This window comes from Mesoplodon bidens, assembly GCF_964165515.1.
Source record: "Mesoplodon bidens genome assembly, chromosome: 11".
Taxonomy (NCBI): domain Eukaryota; kingdom Metazoa; phylum Chordata; class Mammalia; order Artiodactyla; family Ziphiidae; genus Mesoplodon; species Mesoplodon bidens.
Window position 1 is genome coordinate 45179211 of NC_138167.1, and position 26887 is coordinate 45206097.

A 26887-nucleotide genomic window follows, 5' to 3' on the forward strand; every position below is an offset into this window, starting at 1 on the left:
TCTGGGAAGCAGTGGGGGAGGAGTGCAGGGAGAAGGAAGAAGGGTAGAAAAGGCAGACAAAATGCCCATTATACCCAAGCCCTGTCAATTTCCTTTTTTCATCTCTTTATCAGTGTTTGTTGACTGAGCTTCTTATCAACAGGAAACGCCTGCCTAAGGGGATGAGGCAGGTCCAGGGGGACTGGACGCCAGGGGCCAGGAGCTCTGGGTGGTATGGTGCTGCTATCCAGCCTGACTGAGTGGCCTCATGATTCCCAGGACCCAGCAAGTCTCCCAGGCCCTTCACCTTGGCATCTGGTGAATCCTTAGGTCTCCACAGTAAGACACTACAGCAGACAGGCCCTGATGATCCCCTTGCCGGGGCTCCAGCCCTAGCCTTCTGTGACAAAGGACAGGTCACCAAATGGCTCAAGCTGTGACATGAGAATTGTCCTTGCCCCTAAAACCCACCAGCCCCCCTCTTTTCTAGCTGAGAGGCCAAGTGACCTGCCAAGGTCAACAGACGTCTTAGTAAGTCACCCTAACTGGCCCTTCTAGCATGTTTGCCTTGAGCCCTCAGAGCATGGTGCCTATGCTGGGCATCCAGGCCTGGGACAATTAGGTGCTTGGCACAGACTTCTGAAGGAGAGGAGGGGACTCTAGCATTGATTGACCTCCTACTATGTGCCAGGTGTTTAAAAACATTGATCATCAGACTAGGAAACCGGTCTCCCAGATGGGGCTCCCGGGAGAGGGACAGACTGAGGGTCAGATTTCACAGGAGGCTAAGAGCAAGTCTTAGTGCTGAAAGTAAACGTCCAAGAGGGATGGCTGGGCCAAGCCAGCTTTATGGTGGCCGAGAAGAACAGGTTTATCTAGATGTCTTCCTTCAAACTGGCAGAAGACTGAATCAACCATATGGGAACTGGCTGTTCTGGTAGAAGAGGCGGGAAAGTTTTCTGTAGAACAGAATATGGGCGAACTTGCTTCCCGTTCCTTGTCTCTGCCTATCAGTTGCCCCTGAGCAGCCCCGCTCTGCTTTTGGTGGTGCTGGTGGTAGTAAAGGAAATGCCAGTGTGCCTCTTGCCCTGCCCCTCTGGCTTCCTGGACAAGCCTGCTCTGCCCCCCACCTCACCACTTGCTCCTGCAGTTGGGGATCTAGGTCAGTAAGAGTGGGTGGGTGAGAAAGAACAGAGAAGAGACTCATCCAGACGTGACACCCGCAGGGCAGCAGTGACAACACTTTAACCTGAAAGCTGCCTGAAAATAGACTGTGTGTCTATGACATTATGCAGATCATATGCAAAGACAAGAAGCCTTCTGTCTCTATTTCTAGCAATCTGAACGTGGCCCTGGTAGAAGCAGCTCGTTCCAAGAGTCGCCCACCCGGAGTGATGACTGCACAGTCAGCATCGGTCCCCGCCCTGGGAGACTGGACTCAGGACATGCACCCCTCCGCTCCATCCCTAGGGCTGGATCTTTTAGGCATGGGGATTTGCCACTTCTTGGTCTGTTAATCTGGATGTGAGGCTCTGGAGGGAGAAGAGCCACCCTCTGAGGGTAGATGTGGGGCAGGACTGAGGGAGAATGGTGACCGGGAGAATAGGGAGAACTGGGTACCACGAGGGCTTGGCAGGGGAGGGCGTGGTCCTCAGCATCAAAGCTCATGCTCCAGGAACCAGCTTCACTCTCACTTGGGCATGTTACACAGACACTCATCACCCCTCAGAGAGAATCCTTACCACACAAATGATCCTCTCCCTCTTTATATAGGTAAGGAAATTGGAGCCTGGGGTCCCCCAGGAAAGCAAAACAAAGCTGCGAAGAAGTTGATGGGTTTTCTTCTTTCAAAGGCAGGCAGGTTCCCCGAGGCTCTACGTGGAGTCAGGGGCTTAGATGCCGCGACCTCCCACCGACTCTTCTAACCCTGGAGGGCAACGAGCCAATTCTCCTTTCCCAGATCCCAGCCTGTCTTGTGATTTCTCTTCCGTAATATTCCTACGGACCTTCTGCCCACACGCCAACCATAATGTGGACATCAGGGTGGGGGTTTAAGGACCAGGGACTGGCAGGCACAGGAGGAAGGGACAAGCTGCCTTTGCAGGATGCCAGGAACACTCTAATTTCCCCAAAGCTGGTGTAAGAGGTCCTTTGGGAAGGAGGGTACTGTCTCTTGTGGAGGTCCATGGACATAGGCATCCAGAGTCCTAGCCGGCTCCAGGCCTGAGGCCGCCTTGGAGGCTGCTGGGAGGAGGGCAGGTCCTCGTGGTAAAACGAATTGGGATACCCTTTTACCAAGGGTACCCCTTTCTGTGGCTCCCTAAGGGGGGCTCTACTGCAAAGGCACAGATTTTCTAGGCTGGGCGGTCAAATGGAAAAGTCACCTCTTGGCTTCTTTCAGTACCTGCCTCCCCCATGGTATGTCCCCGCCCCCAATTTCCTGGGGCGGGGGGGACAGGGAAAGGTGCTGTCTGAGCCCGCCCAGGACGCCAAGGTGGGTTCCCGAGGATGGCGGTCACCTTCTCATTCTGGGGATGAAGACTGACTCCAGGCAAGGCGGGGGCCCCGTTTGAGGAGGGGATTGAGAACAGGGAATTAAGGCGGGCGGGTCCAAGCTGCCTCTGAGTGAGGACGCAGCTCCTTTCTAGATGTGGTTTTCGGGGGACAGTCCCTACAGAACAGAAGCATGGGGAAGCTCACCCACGCTGGCGCCGGGTGGGGAGCTCCTGGGCGGGTAAAGGCAGGCGATCCCCGCGTGGGGGCGGGGCGGGAGGCGGCCGCTGGTAGCCCTTCGGCCAGCAGAGGGCGATGCGGAGGCGCCGCGAGCAGGCTACTCCCAGCCGGCGGTGGAAACTGAGATTTGGGTCCAAGCAGGGGCCTGCGCCAACTGTGACTTGTCTCTCAAGGGCAAAGCCCGGGTAGGATACCCTGGGACCCTCTCCTTCCCCGTCCCCTCTGATTCCCTCCGCGATGGGCCACTGCAGAGGCACCGGCCTGCGAAGACTCAGCAGGAGCTCCGGACCTACAACCGTGCTTTATTGAGGACCTACTATGTGCTAAGCACGAGCTAAATGCTCCCACAAACAGTATCTCCAGGTTAAGCGACTGTAACTTTGGCATTGGAACACCATCCTGCACTCAGAAGCATTATGCAGACCGCTCTCACCAATGCCTCCTTCTCTCCCTGGCCACAGCTGTCCTCCCAACTCTGGCCCCTTCCCTCAACCCTCCCCCATCACTCCGCCTCTTGCCTCAGACCTTCTCCTCTTAGGGATTTTCCAGCCTTTGGGGAGCTGCTGCCTTCAGTTTCTGGCTGTGGAGTCTCAGGAGACTTTTGACCCCCAAATCCAGTGGAGATAAAACCCTTGAGGAGTGTCCTGACTCCTGGGCTAGGTGGGTTCCAGTGACCAGAAGACGTGACACTACCGGGAAGCAGAGTGCCCCATGACGATGTGGGAAACAGGCAGGTCCATGTAGCTTTCTGTTTCATCCAGTTTCACTTCCTGGTTCTCCTCCGGGCCTTGCACAATGCTGGGAGGCAGCCTGGGAAGGTGCCTCTCTGACGGTGGAAGGAAGAAACACTTGAGAAGCCGAGAAGCCGGCCAGGGAGGTTGTGCTGGGGCGTTTCCAGCGGGAGGGGAAGGAGGCTGTGTTTCCTTAATCTCCTGTGGACAACTGAGGGTCCTTCTCCACCCTGTCCCAGGCTGAGGGCTGCGAGGCCAGGTCTTCCCAAGTTTGGGGCTGTCATGTCCCTAGCCTGAGCCCTGCTTCTCACCAACACTCAGGCCCCACCTCCAGCCCCATCACCCTCCAGCCCAGCCACCCGCCTAGGATTCAGGGTAACCTCCTCAGTGCATGGACATACACCCTTGATATTTCCAAACGCCGAACTTCCCATGTGCTTCTCTACAGCCACCATGTTCTTCCTAGACACACACTCTCTGGGGCCCGGACAAGGGTGTGGGCCCGGGCCAGGGCCCAGTGGGGAGCAGGAACCTGGGTGCTGCAGGCTTGCTGGCTGGAGCCAGATTTCTTCTGAGCCTTGAGGCCCTGCAGGAAGCTGGCCCCTGGCCGCTCTCAGCCCTGGGCAGAGAAGGCGAAGCTACAGAGCAGGTGAGGGGCTGGCTTGCCTGCCAGAAGGCCCAGGGCTGTGTGAGCCCAAGGATGGCCACAGACATGGGTTAAGGCAGGAACTGGAGCTTGCAGAATTAAACTAGGAGGCATTTCAGACACCCCTGGCCTCAGCTAAAGTTATTTTCAAATCTCCATCTTGAGGCAAATTGCCAGCAGCCGGGGCACAAGGAGTACAAGGGACTGATGAACTGAGTTCTGACACAGGCTAAACATTTCAAAGAACTTTAGAGCTGAAAAACATCTCAAAAGACATCAGGACCAAATCTTCATCTACAAATCTTTCAATATGTAGGTAAAGAAACAAAGGCCCTGGGCCAGCGAAGGCCTCCTTCTTGTCCTGTAGAGCAAGAACCCGGACCAGACCCTGGGTCTCCTGACTCCCAGCTGAGCCCTTCCCCGGCGGCCATGCTTGGCTCCGATATCCTCTCAGTTTATTCTGAAAGTCCTGGGCCTTGCCCATCTGACCTGCCATCTCTCCACTGGCCTATGACTCTGCCACGCCCGCAGCAAGACTCCTTGAGTTTAATGCCACAGTAAGTCAGCTAGGAGGGGAGTGGAGGAGGGGCCCAGGATCAGGCCCCCCGCTCTCCTGGGCAGCCAGCATTCAGCTAGCGGGGGTCTTGTCTAGGAGATAGAGGCCCAAGGTGGCCTGAAGCTGAGATACAAACCCACGGAGAAAAACCAATGGGCCTGGGTGTCTGGTGCTTGGGACAGAGGCTAAAGCCTAGCAGGGCAGGGTGTCTACTGAAGGCTGGACGGGGCCCTGTGCCACCCTGGCAGCTCTGGTGGGGCAGTGGGGTTGACTGACGGCAGGGGGTAAAGTGCAGGCCCAGACTCTGGGCCCAGGACTGGGATTCCCTGGCTTGGCCACCCTGGCTCTGAGGCCTCTTTTGCATCGGGTCCTGGGGGTGGTAGGGGGTGCACCCAGGGCGTGGGAGTGGGGAGGGAGCCCGGCGTCAGGGAGCCTGCTGCCTTGAGCAGGCCAGACAGCTCGCCCCAGCGGGCGCGGGGATCAGGTTTCAGCCCAGCTGTATTTTTGGCTGGATGGGCTGGGGGCCGAGTTGGGCAGGCACAGCTGCCCACGGAGGGGCACTCCCCTCCCCAGCACACACACTCACAGAACCTCTACCCAGACAGGCCACCATCCACTGCCCACCACCACACACACACTGCAGGCAGAGGGGAGTCAGGCTTCAGGCCTGTGGCTAGTGAATCACTTTGGGCCTCTGGAGACCGTTGCTGAGCTTCTGTAGTGTCTTCTTGATCCGCAGTGCAGTGAGGCGGGCAGAGGGGTTTGGGTACCAGCACTCCCGCATCATCTGAGCCAGACCTGAGAGGACCTGGGGGGAGGGAGAGCGAAGCAGAGGAGAGAAAGCAGAGACACGGGTCAGGGAAGGTGGAAAGGAAGAGGCGAGGAGGATGCCCAGTAGTGGGGAGACACAAAGGATGAGAAGACGGAAACGAGAGTGTCGAAAAGGAGGGGGAGAGGAGGGACAGAAGTGGTAAGAGGGGGAATGGCGGGAACCAGGTGAGGATGAAAAAGAAAGATAAAAATGGAAGAGGAAGGGGGTGGAGTGAGAAGGGGATGGAGAGAGGCAGGCAGGACGGAAAGAGAGATGTAACTCAGATCTTCGGGGACACCCTTTGGTGAGTACACCCCACCCTCACCTCCACCAAGATCCAGGAAAGGGGAGATCTGCAGGCCTCGGGGCTCCCACATGCCCATCTGCAGCGGGACCCCAGTGTAGAGGGCAGTGGCTCCCAGCACCTCCACCAACCCTGGCTGCATCCTCAAAATGCATGTGTCTAGGGAGGAACCTATCCCAGGAAGCTCAGCAGTCCCAGAGTGAGCCAGCCTCACTCCACCTCAGAGCTCAAGCCGGTTCCCGAGACAGAGTGTATGTGTGTGCGCACAGGAGTGCATATGAGTGACTTTTTGTGGCTCTGTATGTTGTGCAGAAGTATACACGTGTCTATGTATACATACATGTATATACATGTGTACATGTATTCATTCTTCCCATAAACATTTATTGAGTACCTACTGTGTGCCAGGCACTGTGACAGGTTAACAGGGAGATAAGGGTCAGCAAAGGAGACATGCTTTTCCTCTTCATGGGGTCAACAGTCTGGCATATATGTGCATGTGTGTGTGTACCTGTGAATGGGTGCATGTGTGTGTACCTGTGAGTGTGTGTTTGTGTAGAAGCGCGTGCATGCCCCTGTGTATCTATATACACATATGCATGTGTCCTGTATAAGTATATGGAGTGTTTTGAGAAAGAACAAAAATGAGCAAGAACAACAAAAACTTCATGGCAGGAAATGCAGCAGAGAGCCTCTGACTTTTCAGGCGAGGTGAAGGGTTCTGGTTACCAGAATAACCAGAGGGTCCCGGAGGTCCACAGGCAGGGGCGTGGGAGGGAGTACCCAGAGAAGTACCCTGGAATCTGTCCCCCAGAATCTATCCAGGTGAAGCAGAGGCCAGACACAAGTTCCTGGGCTCAGGAATCCCACCTGTGAGCCACCACCCCACGCCATCCCAGCCCCACCAGAGAGGCCTTACCGGGTCTGCAGCCAGCCGGTTGGGGATAGTGGGGGTCTGCTGGTCAACACACACCACCTTCTTCATGTCCTCAAAGCTGGGATCATTAGGCACCACATCATAGAAGGGTGGCCTGTAGTCCTCCACGATGCCTAGGGATGGAGGGCAATGGGACAGTCAATTGGGACCTCAAGGAGGCCCAATACCACCCAGAGGAGAGCCTTGCCCACCCTCTGTCCCAGGGTCCAGGAAACCAGTTGCCTCGCCATGCTACCCCTGAGAGAGACACCATAATATAATAAATATATTTATAAATAATAATAATTACTGCCGTTTATTTTACATTTACCGTATATGCCATGCATTGTGCTATAAACACTTTACATGCATTATCTTGTTAGTCTTCACAGCAACCCAAAGACCCATTTTACAGATGAAGAAACTGATGCTCAGAGAAGTTGAGCCCAAGGTTACACAGCTAGTAATGGCAGAGTCAAGACTTAAACTCATTGTATTCCTAGGCCAGATCTTGTTCCAGTCTTTCCACATCTGCCTCCCACCCAGGGCCTGGGTACTGCTCCCAGGCCTCAACTATCACAGATGCCCCCAAACACCTAATGTTCACTGAGCACTTACTATGTGCCAGGCACTGTCCTAACTGCATGGCATTAAATCCTCACAACAACTCTATGAGGTAAGCGATACTATTAGCTCCACTTTATAAGCAATGGAATTCAGGCCAGAGAAGTTAAGAAACTTGTCTAAAATCACACAGGTAGTAAGTGACAGAGTTAGGATTTAAGCCCAGAAAGTCTAACCAAAGCCCATGCTCTTGACCTCCAAGCTACACTTACACGAAGGGAGGCTGGCTGACTGCTGGATGAGGATGTGGAATGAGGGAAAGGGGGAGAAAACACATCTCCTAAGAGAAAGAGATTTTTACCCAGGTCCAGATCACATCCATCCATTCTCAGGGACGGCACAGGCCTCTGCTGACCCCTTCAGCCAGCAGCACACCCTCCCCTCGTCATCTGAAGTGCGTGGTCCTTAGCAGGAGCTTTCTGAAGTTGATGCCTGTGGAGCTGCAGGCGCTGGGGCAGGAGAGGCCAGACCCCAGAAAAGTGCCCCAGGCCACACCCTGCTTCCAGCCCCAGGCTGGGAGCCTCGGCCACACAGCACAGCCGCAACCTCGGTAGAGCCCACGCCAGCTGTGCTCCCTGTGGCGGGCTTCCAGGCCAGCCCCTGTGCTGCTCGAGCCCTAATCAGTGCTGCACAGAGGCCTGAGCGTGTCTAATGGGCCTTTAATCAGCGCCGGGGCTGACACCAGATTACAGTGTTTATAATGAGCCACGAATCTCTGTGGGGCTGACAGAGCTTCCCTCTGCTCCAGGAGTCGGCAGTCATCCTCCCCCTCAGCCCAGGCTGGTCCAGCCTTCCTTTCCTGCCTGAAGCCTGGTCCAAGGGGCTTCGGCTCCTTCCAGGTGCCCCCTTCCCCAGCCCCAGCCTCTAGAGCTCATGTCTGAAGGGGCAGGGACCTGAGCCCATCCAGAGGGTGGTCCCCAACCTGTCAGGACTCCCAGCAGCCTCTCCCCATGGACAGCCTCCACAAAGACTGATCACCTCCCCACCTGGTCCAGACCATCACCCAACACCCATCCACCCCAGGGCTGGGAGGGCACCAGCCACAGGGCGGCCCCCTATATGGGGCCATCAGGAACGAGGTCCCTCCGCCTGCTCTCAGCCCCTCCACATCTGAGTCCCCTGTGGCACCCATGGTAATAAAGAGGCAGCAGGGAATTCCCTGGCAGTCCAGTGGTTAAGACTCTACACTCCCAATGCAGGGGACACGGGTTCGATCCCTGGTCAGGGAATTAAGATCCCGCATGCTGCACAGCTTGGCTAATAATAATAATAAAGCAGTAATAAGCAGGCACTGCAAGCACTGTTATATCCCGCATTTTTGTGGTCAAGGAAACCAAGGACCAGAGAGGTATAAAAAGCACGGTAATAAAGAGCACTGAGCCCCCAGAGTCAGATTGCCTGGTTTCAGACCCCAGTGCTGCCTCTAGCCAGCTGTAATTCTGTGCCTCAATCCCTTCGTCTGTAAAATGGGGATGATACTGTGTCAAGCATGCGCCATTACAACAATAATTGCCACTAATATTTACTGAGCTACAGAACAGCTCCAGATACTGCCCTGAATACCCTATTTGGATTATCTCAACAACTAGAAATTATTTTATTCTCATCTTACAAATGAGGAAACTGAGGCACAGAGAGGTTAAGTACCTTGCACATGGCAAAATTAGGAACTGAACTTAGGCAGTCTGATTCCCAACCCACGCTCTTAACCACTAAGCAATACCACCTCCCTGCCAACAAAGAACGATTCAATAAGATAATACATGTGTACAGCGTGGCATCTGGCACATATTTAAACTCAATAAATGTTAGCTGCTCTTAACATTTTTGTTATTGTCACTCACCCAAGATTTTACAGCCAGAATCAGACCCAGATGAACCTTAAAAGGTCACTCAGCTGGACCAGCTGGTGAGTGGCAGTAAAGGGAATATGGGAGGTCTGACCACAAGCCCCTCAGGCCACGGGCGCCAGCCATGGCAGGAAGTCCCATCTCCTGCCTGTCTATCCACCCACCCTATTCCCCTTTCCCTATCCCGTGCAGGGGGTATCCTCACCATTGACAATGGTCCGCCGGGCGATTTCCCACAGCACCAGGCCAAAGGCCCAGATGTCCGTCCACTTGTAGGACTCGAAGCAGTCGGTTCGGATCTGCTCTTCCAGCACCTCGGGGGCCATGTACCGCTTGGTGCCCACTCGCGGGTTGTTGCCGATGTCCAGGTAGTCACTACCCTGGGAGTGCATTACAGCCAGGCCTGTGGGTACCGGGCCTGTCACTCCTGCCGCTCATCCCAGCCCACAGACGGGGTGGCCCCCGGGAGGCTGGGGCCCAGGGGTGAGGTGGGATGGAGAGAGACGGTAGGACATAAGAGGGGCCGGCAAATGGAAACCCGCCCTGAGGTGGGCTGGGAGACAGCAGCCATGGGGAGAGTAACTGTCCCAGTTACACTGTGCTTGTGTGGTGCTCTCTAGGGGCAAGAACCCAGCGAGATGTGAGTAGGGGAGGCAGGCATCGTGATGTCCATTTCCCAGAGCTGAACCCCAAGGCCTGGTGACGGGGAGTGATGTAGTCAGCGAAGCCAGGATGAGAACCCAGGTTGCTGGCTCCCTGCCCCTTTCTCCTAACTCCTGGAGCTCAGCTGGTGTGGGCTTGAAAAGAACGTTAAGGCAACTTGTGGGGCTCTTGTAGAGGTGAGATGAGACCAAACACGTCTGTAAGTTTTAAAGCACCAGTCAGCGTCATCACCAGCAAAGGCAGTACCGCGTGGAAAGAGAGAGCTCACGGGCCCCGCCCCCCGCGGAGGGCCCGCCCCTCCCCGCTCACCCAGGTCTGCGATGCAGCACTGCAGGTTGCTCTTGACCAGCACGTTGCGGCTCTTGAGGTCGCGGTGGGCGATGGCCGGCTTTCCCTGTGTGCCGAAGATCTCCACATGCAGGTGCGCCAGGCCGCAGGCCGCGGACACGGCTAGCCTCAGGGCCAGCTGGGGCTCCAGCGTCTGCCTCTGCAGAAAGTCGTAGAGCGAGCCATGCTCGTGGTAGTGCGTGATAAGCCACAGCTGCGTGCTTGAGTTGCGGGAAGTCATGTCCGAGGCGATAAAGCCTGTGGGCGGAGGGTCAGGTGGCTCACCAAGGGTCTAGGGATGAAGGAGGCTCGATGGGTCACGGGTCAGGGCTGGGGACGGAGGATGGACTAGGTCAGGGCCAAGCTGGGGCTGGGGTGGAGGCTCGTCTGGCTTAGGTCAGAGAGGAAACTGGAATCAGAGGGCTGAGGAAGCTGAGGGCCGGCTGGGAGTCCTTCAGGGTTAGGTCAGTGTCCAGAGGCGAGGTGGTGGTCCAGCCCTGAGTGCGGGGGGCTGAGAGCCGGGGGCCTGGCACAGCACCCTCCCGCTTGCCTAGGATGTTGTCGTGTCTGAGAAGCACTGTGTTGTAGATCTCTGTCTCCCGGAACCAGGATTGTTCATCCCTCGAGGAGAAGATCTTGACGGCCACACTCTCACCGTGCCACAGGCCCCGCCATACCTCGCCATAGCGGCCCTTTCCTGATCCGACGGCCGGAGAGGAAGGAGGGGGGTCACATACCGGACACACAGAGCCCTTGGGCACAGTAATCCCCAGAAGGGTCCCCCATCATTATGCTGCACTGACTTCATCTGCAGAACCTCTGATGATTATGTTTTAACTTAATCCAGACTCAAAGGCAGCCGGCAGGCCACACCCATTTGCCTCTTGCTCCAGCCCAGCTCCTGCAGAAGGGTCTGGCACTGATCCATCCCCAACCCCCTCCCTGGCCAGCAGAATTCCCATTCGGAGCCAGGCCTGGCCCCACCTGTGATGCCGGAGGCCAAGAGCTCCCTCACCCCTCCAAGCTCACAGGAGCTCTTGGTCCCCATCCCCCAGGCTCACCCACTGCTCACCCACACACTCCACCAGAGCGACCTGCCGCGCCACTGTCCTCTGCACCAGGAAGGGGAGTCCTGAGCCACTGCCGGTGGTGCAGTCACTGTCCAGGAGGTCCTGGGAGTACCGAGAGGCCACTGAGAGGCAGCCACGACCCACCCAACCCATTTCTCCCTCCTCGACCTGGGCCCCACTGCTGTGTCTCTTCAGGCTTCTCATTCACCAACCCCTCCTGTCCAGCGCCCAATCAAATCTCTGAGTGCCTGCCATTGTGCCCTTCTCGGCTACCTGCCACTCTGGGTCCCCTCTGGTTCTGTCTCCTGTCTACCCTCACCACCCTGTGTCCCAGGTTCTCCCAGTCCCATACCCCCAGCATGCTGTCCCCCTGCTCGGATGCCTTCAGGATGAGGCTGGACTCGCCCAGCTCGCTGTTCAGGCCCCGCTGCTTCTCCTGCCTCCGCCGGACATGCCACAGGCCCAGGGCACCCAGAGCCACTAGGACCAGCAAGGCCAGCACGGGGCCCAGGATCAGAGGCAGCTGGCCATCTTCTTGCGGCTGCTCTGGCGGAGTCTGGGTGGCTGGCACAGAAGGGACACTAAGGCCCAGCTTCCACCAGGCCAGACGCCCCCCACCTTGCCACTCTGCCAGTCAGATCCCAGGGTCCCGCCTCCGCCGCCCTCCAGGCCAGAGCACGAGAGGCAAGCAGGACGGGGAGGGCAGAGTCTGAGAAGACGGGCAGGGGTTGCTGGAGCAGCTGGACGTACCCTCCAGCACCAGGGTCACGTTGTGGTTGCAGAAGGGGCTGTAGCAGCAGTAGTGGTTGAAGAACTCGGTGGGCCGCCCCTTGCAGAGCTCCTGGTTCAGGTTCCCGCAGCCCCGATGTTCCTGGGGGTGTGTGCCCTCCTCCCGCACCAGCACTACTGTGCACCAGGCCCCCTGGCAGGTAGGCCCCTTGCAGTGTGGGTTCTCACACGTGCAGGTCACCAGCGGGCCCCGAGAGGGCTTCACGGGGTCGCCTGGGAGACACACTGGAAGCTCAGCGGCTCTGGGCCCAGCTCCCCAGGATGAGCCTAATACCCAGGTCTGCCCCCTGCCCCCACTCCCCCCACCCCGCAGCTTCTGAGCTCTCAAATCTTTGAGGCCTTGGTCCTTCAGTTCCATCCTCAGATTATCCTTCCCTCCAGTGACTTATCCCTGCCCGGGGCAGCTGCCACCAGGAGAACCAGGCTTCTGTCCCTTCCCTGATCCTAAGACCTCCCCTCGCAGTTCCAGGCCCAGCCCAGCCCCCAGCCCCAACTCTGAGGGCTCTCCCAGGCCCTCCCTGCCAACATCCCCACTGCCCGCACCCCCAGATAGAGGTCCCATCCTGGAGTCTGACAGAGCAGCAGTCTGCGGGTTTGGATCAGGAGGACAGCACAGGAGGGTTGGGGTAGCCGGGAGCTTAGTCCCACTGAGCCCGTCTCCCGCCCTCCAGCCAAGCTCCTAAGTCCCCCTCCTCCCCAGCTCCTCAAATTCAGCCCGACAAGAGCTGAGCCCAGGTAGCCCTTTCTCCACCCAGGCCCCTGTTCCCTACTTTCTCCCCAGTACTCACCCTGGGTCAGGCCCAAGGCCGTCAGTAGCATCAGAAGGGTTCTCCTGGGAGGGTCCAAGGTCATGGTCCCTGGAGAGGAGAAGGGGTGCAATAACATCTATGAAATGTGATCCCTTCAGTGTTTTCAGCCACTGACCGTGGGTCCCTCCCACCCGGAGGAAATCACTGGGAGTTTTTTTTGGGGGGGGCAGGGAGGCCTCCTCCCTCCTCCCTGTGTCTGGCTTTGGGGAGGGGCCTGCAGGGGAAGTCCTGGTTCACTTCCCCATGGAAACCATCCTGTTAGGGGTAAAGGGTGGGGAGCCATGTTTAAGTGACTGAGAGCCTGGGGGACTCCCAGCTCTCCTGCTGCTGAGTTCAGACTGGAGGGTGCAGAGGGCAGAAGGAGACCACGGGACTAGGGCAGAAGGGGCATCTCTTCAGCAGTACCACCACCCTTCTGTCCGCTGCCCCCGTGCCCACCCCTTCCCAGTGCCCCCGCCCCGCCGGCCTGCCTGCCTCAAACATAAACAGGCTCCTGTCTTCACTTCCTGCCATTCAGGGTCCCGCCAAGCTGGGAACAGGAATCTAGATTGTTTAGATTGGGGTCTGGATAGAACACGCACAGCAGGGAGCAGGACATATTGTCAGGGCAGAGGCTGGAGTGGCTACAGGGTCTGCAGGGGCCACCCGGGGCTGGGGCGCCCCCATGATGGAGTCCTAGGAGGAAACCTTGTGAATCACAAAGCCCAGCTCTTATTGTAGAGAAGATGGGGATTAAGGCTCAGTCAGGAGAGGAGGCTTGTGCAAGGTCAGGCAGGATTCAGTAGCAATACCAGGAGTACAACCCAGGTGTCCAGACTCCCAGTCCAGTGTTTTTCTACTCCATATCCCAGTCCAGGGTGGCAGCCCATGTCTGAGCCCTCAGGGTTGTAACAACCATACAAAGCTTGGACAGTGCTGGGCTGTGCCAGGTGTGAAGGAACCTCTCTGCACCCTCATCAGAGTATAAGTCGCCCTCACTGAGCCACTCCCCGGCCCCCTTCTCTCTCCTTGCCGTCCTGGGAAAGAGTGGGGGTAGGGCCAGTGACGTGGAAGGGAAGTGAAACATACTTAGATGTTGAATGTTTGACCTTCTGTGGCTGGGTGAACTTTTCCAGAAGTTTGGTGGAGAGCATTAGGGGAGTAATTCTGATCTATAACAGTCCCCATCTCAGCTCCCAAACCATCTAGTGCTTCAGAAGCCACCCCCTTCTTCATTTCTCAAAGGTTGAGAATGAGAAGGTTAGGGCTGAGGCTGCAGCAAGAAGGACTGAGGTCAGACAGCAAGAAGGACTTTCTGAATGGTGGAGAGTATGCAGGTGTGTGCCTGGGCACTGGAGCCCCAGGTAGGGGCAGCTGCCACGAGGGAGGGGGAGTGTCTTCTGGCATGACATGGGAAGGCTGGTAGGGCTGGGCATATGGCCATATAGGCTGCAGAAGGCCCCTAGTCTAAGAATGGTGCCAAATGAAGATCCATGATGCTGAGGCTCTGAGGGCAGGATGACTCGGGGGGGGCGAGGGGGGCGCTTCGTGGGCCTCTCTGGCTGGTGGCAGCTCTGGCCTTCCTGCCTGGGCTTCCTCTGCCCCAGAGGCCCAGGGCTGGGGGAGGAAATGGAGCCCTGGGCTGCTGCAGCTGTGTCCCCAGCCTCTGCCTGACCTCCTGCCTCTTGCCCCTCCCAGAAGGCAGTGGGGATTCTGGCAAGCATGCTACAGTGGGACTGGTGGCTGGAGAGGGAGCCCCAGACAAGCTGAATTTGCCCACTGGGGTAAGGGCGAGAATCCATCCTTGGCAGTCTTTGCCCAGAAAGCAGCTAGGGAGAGAGTATGCAGCAAGAAGCAAAAGGGGGTGACAATAGGATAATAGCCGGCAGCCTTCTAGAATCCTCTACCCATGCTTTCACTTCTCTGTGCTCCAGTGCACCCTCTCACCTACACAATTACGCAGCAGAATCACCTGAAGTGCTTCATTAGAAATGCACATCCTTTGGTCTCACCCCCACTCCAGATTCTGATTTAGTCCATTGGGACCAGTAAGAAACATGCATTTTAAAAAATTTCCCCAGGTAATTCTGATCAGTTTGTGTGGGTACCACACTTTGAGAACTGGGTCCTACACAACGCTGACTGGTCCCCGTGCTTTCATTTCACTGGGCAGGACCCCGCTGGGTGAGTGGGAGTGGACTGCAGGGGGCAGGCACTCTAATTCCTACCCTGGGACCTCTCCCCACTTCTACCGGAGAAGGGACAGACAAGGCTAAACACTGAAACCAGGGACTCAGAGACACTGCAGAGGGAGGGCAGGGCGCGGGCTTTGTTCAGGACATGTCCAGCCTCTGGGGCCCAGGAACAGTGCAGGGAGGGCTTGGCAGCATTTGCAGAATCCGCCTCTGGTCTAATCCTGGGAATGTAGTGGAGGCAAACTGCGACTGTCCAAGTTTTAACCGGGCCTGGCGTAAGATTAAGTACAAGAGGGTGCTGAGTCCAGATCAGTCCCAACTCCGAGCTGACCCTGCCTGATTCGCCCTGAGACTTGACTCTAGCACAAACAGACTCCTGGGGACTGGTGGACTCCTTTCATGTCTAACAAAACTTCTTTAAAGATCTCCTGCTGACTGAAGCATCACAGTTTTAAGCCAGAAATCACAAATGCTAAACTAATTTCAAATATTAACTTACCACTGTGAAATTCTTAGTAATAAGAGTTAACCTCCTCTGAGTAATACTTATGTGCTAAGTACCGAACTTTGATGGCTGATCTCATCTAGTCCTCACGACAATCCAATAGGGAAACAGAAGCTCGGGGATGTCAGGTTTCTTGCCCAGAATCACCAGGTATGGCTTGATCAACTTAAATTGCTGGTAATAAATCCTCACTTGGTCATTTTATTTCTGCAGTTGTTTGGTGTTAGGTAGGTCCCTCAAAAGAGGAAAAAGAGCGGGCTTCCCTGGTGGCGCAGTGGTTGCGAGTCCGCCTGCCGATGCGGGGGACACGGGTTCGTGCCCCGGTCCGGGAAGATCCCACATGCCGTGGAGCGGCTGGGCCCGTGAGCCATGGCCGCTGAGCCTGCGCGTCCGGAGCCCGTGCTCCACAACGGGAGGGGCCACAACAGTGAGAGGCCCGTGTAATGCAAAAAAAAAAAAAGAGGAAAAAGAGCAAGCGGGGATTGCATTAACAGACTGCAGTTGTCATCACCTGCTGCCCAAATGAGGGTTTGTTTAGAAATCATCTGTTTGCTGTAGGCTTAGCCCTAGTTGGGGAGAAGCAGAGTATAGGTGTGCTCAGAAGATGGATGTCAATCCCTTTCTCCCCAGCACACCTGAAGGATTGATATAACCGGCTCCCATCAGCAGCAGTGGCTCAGCACAGCAGTGACTGTCATGGGGCTGGAAGCGCCTTGCTCTGCGCATCAGCAGAGGACCAGACTGGGTTGCCCCTTACTGTCACAAAGCACTTTTATCTGCATCACTTCACAGCACTGGGATGTAGCATCAAGTCTGGATTTTAGGGTCTCAGACAGAATGCAAACACAGCACAGTATAGCACAGAGGTCAGGTTGTGGTCTCTGGATCACGTAGACCTGGATTCAAATCCCGCTTCTACCACTTAGGGCTATGAGATTTGGGGCAAGTTACTTGAACTTTCTGAGGCTTCGGCTCCCCTATGAAAAATGGGGGATAATAATAGTGCTCATTTAATAGGTATAAAGTAGTAAAATTATTTAACAGAGTACTAAGTGGTACACAGTAAGCACTTAACAAATGTTACTAAAAACCCAACCATCCATGGAGCTTTGGACAAGTGATTCAAATCTGAATCTCTTTCCTCTTCTGTAGGATGGACATAATAACACCTCTTCTGCTAGGTTGTGGCCAGGATTACATGACAAAAATGTATCTAAGTGTCTACATAGTAGTACTCAATAAATGGTAGCTATTTTTAACCACCTGGTAAGATGAGAGGACAGGTACCAGGACAAACAAACAGTAAGGGGTAAGAGATGTCAGACAGACCCTGACTCAGCCAGAAGCTGCCCATATAGAGAGGGTGAGAGCTATTGTCCACTCTGCCCCTGTCCTTAGAGAAGAAAAGAGGGGGTGGGTGGCCAGCCTTGAGATGGTCATAACAGCCCGGTCTCCAGACTGACCTCCAGGGCAAACTGAAAACGTGGGGTCTCAGGCTGGAGGGAGACTGGGATCCCCTCTGACCTGGATCCTGAAGGAAGTCCATGCTTTGGGGATTATCTGACCACACAGGGTTGGAACTGAGGTTTGGAGGAGGGAGTTATAGTGTCAGATTCCTTTGGCAAGAGCGGCCAGGACTGGTCTGGGAAAGATGGGCTTTAAGGGGAGGCTCAACAGTGCTGGAAGTAGACACCCACCCCCAGGTCAATCCAGGTTCCTGGAAGGACATGTGACCCCCTTCTCTGTAAGTGAAGGAGGGGAGGGATCCTTCTGCCCATTTTATGGATGAGGATGAGAGAAGAGAGAAGCTAAGTGACGGGCCCCAGGAGCAAAGTTTTCTGATTCCCAGTGCGGGTTCGGTCCAGCCCCCTCCAGTCTTAGGTGGGGTGATGGGCAGATGTTGGCGGGGGGCGAGGGGCGGCTTGCACTACGAGAAGCTGGGACTGACCCTACGGCGACCTCTCTGAGGGTCTCTCTGGGATATGCCATGGGGAAGGGCCCACTGGGGTTGGGGTCAGCCGCCCCCCCGCAACGGCCCGGCCCGCGGACCTCGACTCACCTCTGGGCCTGCCCTGCGGGCAGCGCGGCGCGAGCGTGCAGCAGGCGGCCTCCTCCCCTCCCCGGCGGCGGCCGCGGTCACACGACGGGCGCTGGACAGCGGGCCAGGGTCTGGGGTCCGGGCGCGGCCCCGGGCAGGGCTGGGGCCGGGGAGGGGCTGGCTCGGCGCGGCTGGCGCGGCGGCCTCCCGGGACTGGGAAAGGGGCCGGAGCAAAAATGTTTCTTATTCCAGCGTCTTCCTGCCTGGCCCGGCTCCACCACTCCCTTCTAATAAACCGTTTCCTATTGCCCAGCTAGCCGACGGCCGCCCGCTCGACCCTCGCCAGGGCTCAGGGCCGGACCCTCCCCTGCGCGGCTGCGGATCCCGAGGGCGGCATCCCCCTCGGCTGCCCCCGCCCGGGATCAAGGCCGGCTCCCGCCCCCAGCCTCCCACATCCGCCTCCCCGAGGGGGCGGGCCTTGGCCTTGGGCCGCGGGGGTCTCGTGGGGTTCAGGCCCAGAGCCGTGGGGGCCAGTGCTGGGACGCTAGGCACCGTAGGAGGGCCGGCCGGGGGAGGGGTGGAGGTGGAGGTGCCCCTCCCCGCTCAGAGCCGCTGAGGGGCGGCCTGGAATCCTGGACGGGTAGGGGGGCACCGAGGGAACGACATGCGGGGAGGGCAGAATGGAGAGAAGTTACCTGTCTTCCCACCCAAAACTCCAGGTCCTCCGCCTAGGAGGCTCAGAAGCAAGGGCAGACTTTGGGGCTGGCAGGGTCCGAAATATTTTGGCTCCGCCCTCCCCCCCCTCCCTCGGGGACTCCCCAGTCTGTCCAAATCCTTCAGCCTCCTCCCTCGGCCCCTTCACCCCCTTCCGCAGCCTCTCACGGCTCAGCGCTCAGCGCAGGGTAAACAGGCCCAGATGGGGCAGCTCTGAGTCAGTGGTGACGGTCTGAGCCCCTCCGGCCGTAGCACAGCTCAGTGACAGGGATGCCTCTCTGCACCATGGGCGGCCAGAATGGAGGTAGAGGCTGGGAACTGCCTTGGACTGCCCCCTTGGAGGCCGGCCCCTCACCCCACCAAATGGAGCTTTAGAGTTGGGGAAGGGGAGCCTCCCTCAGGACACTGCTGGGACAAGGTGGACAAGATGCTTTGGGGAGGGGAGCAGAATGGCTTCTCCTGGAGAGATAAACAAACCCTTCCTCCTCATGCCCTTGCCTGGGCTCAGAACAGTGACAATGTTGTCTTGCTTTGCTCCAACCACTGTGAGCACCCTGAAGGCAGGACTCCACTTTATCCCTAGCCTCCAGGTTATCCACAAAGACTCTGAAGTCAGAATCCAGACTAGTTGTATAACCCTAGACAAGTGACACCTCTCCATGCCTCAGTCCCCCATCTGCTAAATGGGCCTAATAAACAGTGCCAGCCTCATAGGGTTGTCCAGAGAATGAAGGGACATGATGCTTATCTCAGTTCATAGCAAAGATGCTATCTGGCTGAGCCTGGCACAGGACCTCCATGAAAGTGTTTAATTAAATTAATAAATGAAAAGGTTGGGGAGGTGATGGCCTCAGAGCCAGGTGGAAAGATGTTGGTGTTAGAAGCAGAAGCAGACTTCCAAGGTGTCTTGCTCTAATATGGGGATTCTGTAAGATGGGCCAGGACATCCCTCCCAGCGCCCCCCCCCACCCTCTTCGACAGGAATAGAGGCTGGGGGAGACAATGACTAAAGGCTCAGACAAGCATCAATTGTTGACTGACCTCACTTCCTCTGCTGAAACCCTTCCCAGCCCCCACCCACAGCTGCTTCACAACTTGGGAGCCTTGTGAATTCCAGAACCAAGGCACACCCAAATTTCAGTGTCAGGGCAGAACTGTGTCCTGCAGCCAATAGGAAGTACTATGGGATTACAGTATCTGCTCTTTCAGATTATAGTGGCCGCTTTAGCACACTATTAGCTGGAGAACTGGGAGTGTGGCTGGTGTCCATCTTTCATAACCACTCTCCCCCATGCCTTGCTGTGGTTTCTGATAAACCCTTCCCAGTCCCAGCCCACGGATCTGTGTCCTGAGAGGTGGAAGGGCGGGGGGGGGGGGCTTCCCCAAGAGAAGCATTCAGTCTGAAACACACACTGAGAACAGAAACATCGAGATGGACAAGAACTGAGCATCGCTGGGGAGAGTCGGTGTGGATGGGGGACTTTATCTGGGAAGGGTTCACGAAACAGATAAAAGGAGAGCAGGGTTTGGAGGAGGAAGACGGGGCCCGATGCGGGGTGGCTGTTCCTCAGTGCTGGAGTCTCCCCACCTCTCCAGAGCATGGAGCCCTCTGGACCCTGACGGGTGCTCTTTGGGGCTTCTTGTGGACCCCATGCTTTCCACAAAACACAGAGAACCGGGGGAAGGCATCAGAGGAGGGACGCAGAGTTGGAGAAAGCACTGGAGACTCAGCCCAATGAGGAAAGGGAAAAGGAATTACAGACTGCGTCCAAGTCTACAAAAATTAATTACTCAAAAGGACCAGCTGTTCCCCATATTCAGGGAGGACAGAATAAGAGGAAACAGGCGTAAAGGGCTAAGACTTAGTTAGATTTAGACATTTAGAAGAATTTCCCAGCAGTGTGTGAAGCAGAGGCCTGGAGATCCTAGGAAAGGTATGTGGGGTGAAACTTCAAGGAGATCCTCACCTATGGAAGGCAGGTGACATGAAGGCAGGGGATTGGACAACTTGACCTTTCAGGACAAGCTATGAATATTGAGTTCAAGCATTGCTCTTGATACTAGGGCAGGGCCAACTTCGTGGGTGTCCAGCCTGTACAGACACCACGCTTGGTTTAATGCTCTGCTGGCACCATCTTGGAATTCTTAATCATGTTTGAAAAAAGGGCCCAGCATTTTGCACTGGGCCCCACAAATTATGTAGCCAGTTCTGCACCGGCATGAGTAGGAAGGAAGAGCAAGGAGTGGGACTTCTCTGGTGGTCCAGTGGTAAGGAATCAGCCTTCCAAGGCAGGGGATGTGGGTTTGATCCCTGGTCTGGGAACTAAGATCCCACATGCCACAGGGCAACTAAGCCCTTGCACCACAACTACTGAGCTCGCGCACCTCAACAAGAGAGTCCGCATGCCACAAACTACAGAGCCCACGCGCCCTGGAACCTGCATGCCACAACTAGAGAGAGAAAACCCGCAGGCCACAACTAGAGAGAAGCTGGCACGCCGCAATAAGACCCATTGCAGCCAAAAATAAAAAACAAACAAAAAAGCCCAAATAAATAAAGAAAATAAATAAATATTTTTTTAAAAAAGCAGAGCAAGGAGGGTGGGGCGGTTAGCAGAGGGTGAGGTGGGCTTTGCTCCATTTAAGTTGCAGAGTGGGAGATTTAGATCAGACAACCTAGGGAGTTTTTCAAATGAAAACAGTAGAACAGGATACATAAGGAGGAAGAACTGTGGGTCTCCTTAAGGAGAGAAGTGGGGCAGATTCCTATGAATTCCATTTATCCATTTGTTCAACACAGAGGAGAGAGTGTCAGCTCTGAGTGCTGCAGGGAGAGGACGTGCCCTCCCTAGGTCTCCTCCGCTCAGGCCAGAGGCACCCTTACACCATTACTCCATTACCATGGAGTCCTGAGAAGAGCAGTAAACCAGGGGGCGTGGGGCCTTGGTTCTGGCCTGGCTTAGACCGGATCCTCCCAAAGGCTCTTCCCAGCCTTGTGTTATCTCCTTTGGCTGTAAGATTCAGGAAACCACCTGGTCCTGGGCCCTGATACCACAGCTCAGGTGAAAAGACAGTTTGGCCACTGCTAATGTTTGGGGAGGGTAGGGCAGCCAGAGCTCTGTCCAGCACCTCAGGAAGAGGCTGGCAGACAGAGGCCACATTTTGAGCCACTGAGTCACCTTCCTCTTCCTCTTCAGCTCTTCCAGGATGTCCCCTAGATGGGTTTGTCCACTCCTTGCCCAGCCTGAGGATGACTCATCTCAGGAGGGAAGCTCTTAAGAAAGGGATGGCACTTCAGGGCAGGAGACTGAGATGAGACGGTGCCCGCACAATGCCTCGGGGGCCTGGGCTCTGTTGAGAAACTGCCCCAGTCCCATCTCCTCCTCAGCAGTCCAGCAACCTGTGGATTGCCCCTCCCCACGGGCCTCCTCGAGGCCCTGACTCTCCTCCTCCAAACCGGCCCCAGCGCTGGAGGAGAACACCCAGGCTCACCTTCCATACCTGTAAAAAGGGGCTGCGGATTCCATCTCTACCACATTCTCCAAATAAAAGCAAAATACCTGTGAACATTCTCCTCTAGCTGTGAAACTCTCAAAGCCATCTGGTTTTGAGAGAAGGAGACTGAGCTGTAAGGCAGGAGAAGGGCATGAACTGAGAGTCTCCAGGAGGGCGGAGGCTCGCCTGTGTGACAGGGGCCTCAGTTTCCTTACCTGTTCAGAGAGGAGCACTAAATACTGCCTCTTCTATGAATAGCTCTCTGAGGGGCTGTTGTATAGATGAATGCAGAGCCACTGCAGAGGACTTGGAGGCATGAGGCAGCCATTCTGAAAATAACTCAGAAAATCCCAAATAAGCACAGAGTAAATACACTTTAAAAATTCTGGGGCTCCCCTGGTGGCGCAGTGGTTGAGAGTCCACCTGCCGATGCAGGGGACGCGGGTTTGTGCCCCAGTCCGGGAAGATCCCACATGCCACGGAGCAGCTGGGCCCGTGAGCCATGGCCGCTGAGCCTGCGTGTCCGGAGCCTGTGCTCCGCAACGGGAGAGGCCACAACAGTGAGAGGCCCGCGTACCACCCAAAAAAAAAAAAAAAAAAAAAACACTTCTGCAGAAGAGTTTATAATGATCAGTGACTGTGTCCATCCCCAGACCCTCTTGCTGGGGCCATCCCCTTCCCAAAGCTATTTATTTCTCTGACATTTACTTCTATAACTCTAAATAATATGTTTACACTTCTATCTCTAGATTTTTTTCAGTTTTATTGAGGTATAACTGACAAGCACAATTGTAAGGTATTTAAAGTATAAACATTGTAAATCAACTAAACTTCAGTTTTTAAACAGATGCAAGATTTTACCAAAAGATATTTAAAATGTACATCGTGATGATTTGATATACGTATCCATTGTGAAAGGATTCTTCCCATCTAGTTAATTAACACATCCATCACCTCACATATTTATCTTTTTTTTTTGATGAGAAGTTTTCTGGTGAGTAAAATTTAAGTGCTACTCTCTCAGCTAATTTCAATTATACAATAAAGTGTTATCAGCTATAGTTGTCACTGAGCAAAGGGCTTGTGGGCCCATCACGGGGAAAGTCCAACTCTGCCAGCAGGAGTTTGCAGCAAAATAAGGATTTACTTCAGGGCAGCAAGTAAAGGAGAAGGAGACAAGCCTCAGATCCACTCCCACATGGTCTTTGAGTTAGGGATTTTTTTAAGGGGAAGAACAAAGAGGCTGGGATTAATCATCGTCTTCTGACATTTCTGTGACATTTCTTAATCGTAGTTTCGAGAATCAGGATGTTTCTGGTTTATGATTCTCTGGCTAGTTGGTCCATGGATTAGGGGTCTGTTAGCTGATCTTGCCTTGGAGAAACAACCTAAAGTTTGTACGTTAACGGTGATATTTATAATAGCAATTTTAGTCATGAACAATGCTATCAACAACTGCAATTTTAGCCATTTGACTCTGGTTGATTAGTGTTCAGTTAGCACAGGATTGAGGTCAGAGGGGACCAGAAAGGGAATAAATTTTTTGGATAAAGAGATTAATCATAGGGCTTCCCTGGTGGTGCAGTGGTTGAGAGTCCGCCTGTCGATGCAGGGGACATGGGTTCGTGCCCCGGTCCGGGAAGATCCCACATGCCACGGAGCGGCTGGGCCCGTGAGCCATGGCCACTGAGCCTGCGCATCCGGAGCCTGTGCTCCACAATGGGAGAGGCCACAACAGTGAGAGGCCCGCGTACCGCAAAAAAATAAATAAATAAAAATAAAGAGATTAATCATAGACTTGTAAGGGAACTCGGTTTTAGGGGGACTGAGTTTCATAGTCACCATGTTATATGTTAGATCCTCAGACCTTATTCACCTTACAGCTGAAAGTTTGTACCCTTTACCAACCTCTCCCTGTTTCTTCACCCGTCAGCCTCTGGCAAGCACTTTTCTACTCTCAGTTTCTATGAGTTTGTCTTGTTTTTAGATTCCACGTGTAAGGGATCCCATGCAGTATTTGTCTTTCTGCTATCTCTAGATTTAAAAGCTTTGGAATTTAGGTCATTTAGGTTCTCTCCCTTCTAATTATTGATCATATGTTATTCTTTTGTAAATTTAATAATATACCTTTAGTTCCTGTTCTGTTGGTATCACACAGTATCTCTTGACTCTTCACCAAGTCAGAAGCGTGGTACCTCCACTCTTCCCTAGAGTTGCAATTTTGCTTCAATAAAGGAAGATGTGTCCACTAGCTGAGGTGAATAATCTTGTTTTCGGGGGATGTTCCACTGAATCTCAGGACTTGAAGATGTCCTGAGGGTCTGGCTGAGCATTTTGGATGTCACAGGAGTTCCCAGGGGCATCAAGACTTTTGCCCACTCCAAACACAAGCAGGGCCTGGCAGGCTCTTGGGTGGTACTGCGAAGACCCTTGTTGCTTGAGGAGAGAGTCTGAGGAGTTAAAGGAACCATCCCCAATGGAGAGGGCTTGTTATTTGGACAAGAATGGGGTCCCCAGGATTTGAGAGCTGGTAATGGCCCCAGCTGGGACAGACATTGTTTGAAAGAGAGGCTGAGTGGCCGGGTGAGGCCAGAGGCCAGCGGGATTTCCTTCGGCTCCAGCCACTCGGGTGGGTGGGACCAGATTGCTGGATCTGGACACAGGAATGTGCCTTTGTTTCCAGCTGGAGGGGAAATGCCACAAATCCTGCCCCTTTCCTACCCCTCCAGCATCCGTGCCTAGGCTCTGCCCTTCCCAGCGCCAGGGGGCCTGGTACTGAGGGCTCTCAGCGAGCTCTTGTCTCCAAGCCTCCCTCATCTGCAGGCCTCTGCCCCTTGTCCCCCAGGGCAAATCATAGATGTAAGATGTAGGGGATGGGGGGTAGCCAAGTCTGGTCTGGAGGAAACAACCACAAAGAAGGATTTAGGCTTTAGCTGCCCACCTCTCTCTTTCCTTTCTTTCTATCTTTATTTATTTATTTATTTATTTTGGGGGCTGTGGCATGCGGGATCCTTGTTCAGGCATGCAGGATCCTCACTGAGGCATGAGGGATCTTTTTTGCTGCGGCGCGTGGGCTCTTCTTTGTGGATTGCAGGCTTCTCTCTAGCTGTGGCGTGTGGGTTTTCTCTCTCTAGTTGTGGCACGCAGGCTCCAGGGCATGTGGGCTCTGTAGTTGAGGTGTGCGAGGTCAATAGTTGTGGCACATGGGCTTAATTGCCTTGCAGCATGTAGGATCTTAGTTCCCCGGCCAGACATCGAACCCGAGTCCCCTGCATTGGAAGGTGGATTCTTTACCACTGGACCACCAGGGAAGTCCCCACCAACTCTCTCCTTTCCCTGAGAGGGACCATGGGTTTCATAGTTACGGATGGTACCTAGGTCTGTGGGGAGGACTCGAGGGTCAGGCTTGGCTCTCCCTCAAGCCCCTAACTGCTGCTCCCAATGTTTAGACAGACTCTGCAGCCTCGACCACCGTCATACAGGCTATGTATGGAGCCGGTTGGACAGGGGACTGCAACGTGTTGGGGGCACAGGGGATAGGAAGGGCAGGGGAGGGGCCAGGAACCTCAGGGAGTGGGGGGACCCTGTCTTTATTTTTTCCTTTGTCAGTGAACCTATGTGTTTGTGCACCTGTGTGATGGGGTGTGTTTATGCGTGCTTGTATGGCTGGCCTCTCTGTATGGGACTAGAAGTTTGTGGATCAGTGGGCCTGTGTGTACTTCTGTGCCTGTGAGCCTGCAGGCCCCTAGGGCCCCTGGCTGACCCTGTGTCCGCATGTGACATTGCCTGTGTGACTCTGAGGGATGTTGCAGAGTCCATCCAACCCCCAACCTTGCCCTCAAGTCCTCCCTTCAAACGCAGTTACCTTCCTTAACCATGAGAAGCCATGGTCCCTCTGAGGAGGAGGGACGGCAAGCCGGGTGGCTGGTGTGATGGAAGGTACACAGATGTTTTCAACCATTTGGAAAGTACGACTGCCGGAGAGGAGGGAATCCTGTCAAGATGCCCCAGTTTGGGAAAAGGGGACACAAACAAATGAGCCCCCACTTGTCTTTCTGTCCTCCCCACATATATGTACTCCCTTGCCTTCTCTTGACCCAATAGGGGTTTCCTAGGCTGTGCCCTGGAATAGCCAGGGCCACTGCCACTCCTGGAACCAGGGCAGCCCCTGAAAAGAAGAGGGAGATGATAATGGCCTCTCTAAGCATGCCAGACCTTGGTGGAACCTGAACTCAGTTCTTTTCTATACACATTTATTGAGGCTGTATGGGTCGGGCACAGACCTAGGGGTTAGGGAGACAGACACGGTTTCTGCCCTCGCAGGAGTGAGGGAAGGGTTCCCCAGGAGTCCCCACAGCCTGGCTGACATCCCAGTGTGCGTCAGGACAGCCAACCTTGCAGTCCCCTCTGTAGGAGCCCCGTCTGCCAGGTTGGCAGGCCATCAGCGCTATGGTGATGGGGAGTGGGCTGGGCTTGGGGGCGCTGGGTTGCAGAGCTGTGTGGGAGCCGGTCTGAGAAGGCTGTCTGGGATAAGTGTGTGTTTTCACTTCAGGGGCCACCAGAATAATATCCTAGAATCACAGGGGAGGCCATGGGGTTCCAAGGACACGTCCTCTGGCCTCCTCCACGGAACTGCCCCCTTGGCCGTTTCCTTACCCGTTGCCGCCCAGCACAGTAACAAAGGCTGCTGTTTACCGGGCGCTGACCGTGAGCCAGGCGGTGCTCCATGCCTCGCAGGCCACCCGCTGTTTAGGCCGCACAACAACTCTGGGAAGTAGCGATTAAATATTATCACCATTGGATGTTACAGAGGAGGAGACTGAGGCCAGGAGGGGACCTGGTCACACAGATAAGAGGCAGGGTCAGGATTCAAACCCACGTCTGTGGGCCGTAGCAGAGCGGCTTTGACGTGGCCTGTGTTCTTCTTTTTTTTTTTTTTTTTTTTTGCGGTACGTGGCCCTCTCACTGTTGTGGACTCTCCCGTTGCAGAGCACAGGTTCCAGACGCGCAGGCTCAGCGGCCATGGCTCACGGGCCCAGCTGCTCCGCGGCATGTGGGATCTTCCCAGACCGGGGCACGAACCCGCGTCCCCTGCATCGGCAGGCGGACTCTCAACCACTGTGCCACCAGGGAAGCCCGTGGTCTGTGTTCTT

The 26887-nt window shown here is 55.2% G+C and overlaps 1 protein-coding gene across 3 annotated transcripts; it reads right to left on the bottom strand.

Moving 5' to 3' along the window:
• Positions 1-4319: 4319 nt before the first annotated feature.
• On the bottom strand, positions 4320-18506 carry ACVRL1 (activin A receptor like type 1). 3 transcript variants are annotated; one of them, XM_081248607.1, is made up of 11 exons: positions 18408-18506; positions 17547-17738; positions 12788-12856; positions 11961-12212; positions 11563-11774; positions 11213-11312; positions 10691-10837; positions 10123-10398; positions 9356-9553; positions 6680-6810; positions 4320-5453 (listed from the first exon to the last, which is right to left on the bottom strand). In XM_081248607.1, the coding sequence occupies exons 3-11, from the start codon at positions 12849-12851 to the stop codon at positions 5319-5321; spliced, it is 1515 nt and encodes a 504-aa protein (XP_081104733.1). In that variant the 5' UTR covers positions 12852-12856; positions 17547-17738; positions 18408-18506; the 3' UTR covers positions 4320-5318. The 3 variants fall into 3 exon arrangements, with proteins under 3 accessions (XP_081104733.1, XP_081104735.1, XP_081104734.1); XM_081248609.1 differs by lacking the exon at positions 18408-18506 and having other exon boundaries at positions 17547-17832; XM_081248608.1 differs by lacking the exons at positions 17547-17738; positions 18408-18506 and adding an exon at positions 15074-15416.
• Positions 18507-26887: the final 8381 nt, after the last annotated feature.

Coding starts and splice junctions, on each gene's coding strand:
- ACVRL1 (XM_081248607.1), bottom strand. CDS start 12,851: ATGACCTTGGACCCTCCCAGGAGAACCCTTCTGATGCTACTGACGGCC. Junction 11,775..11,960: donor CGTGACCCTGGTGCTGGAGG/GTACGTCCAGCT, acceptor CTTCTGTGCCAG/CCACCCAGACTCCGCCAGAG. Junction 11,313..11,562: donor AGGGGGACAGCATGCTGGGG/GTATGGGACTGG, acceptor CGGTACTCCCAG/GACCTCCTGGACAGTGACTG.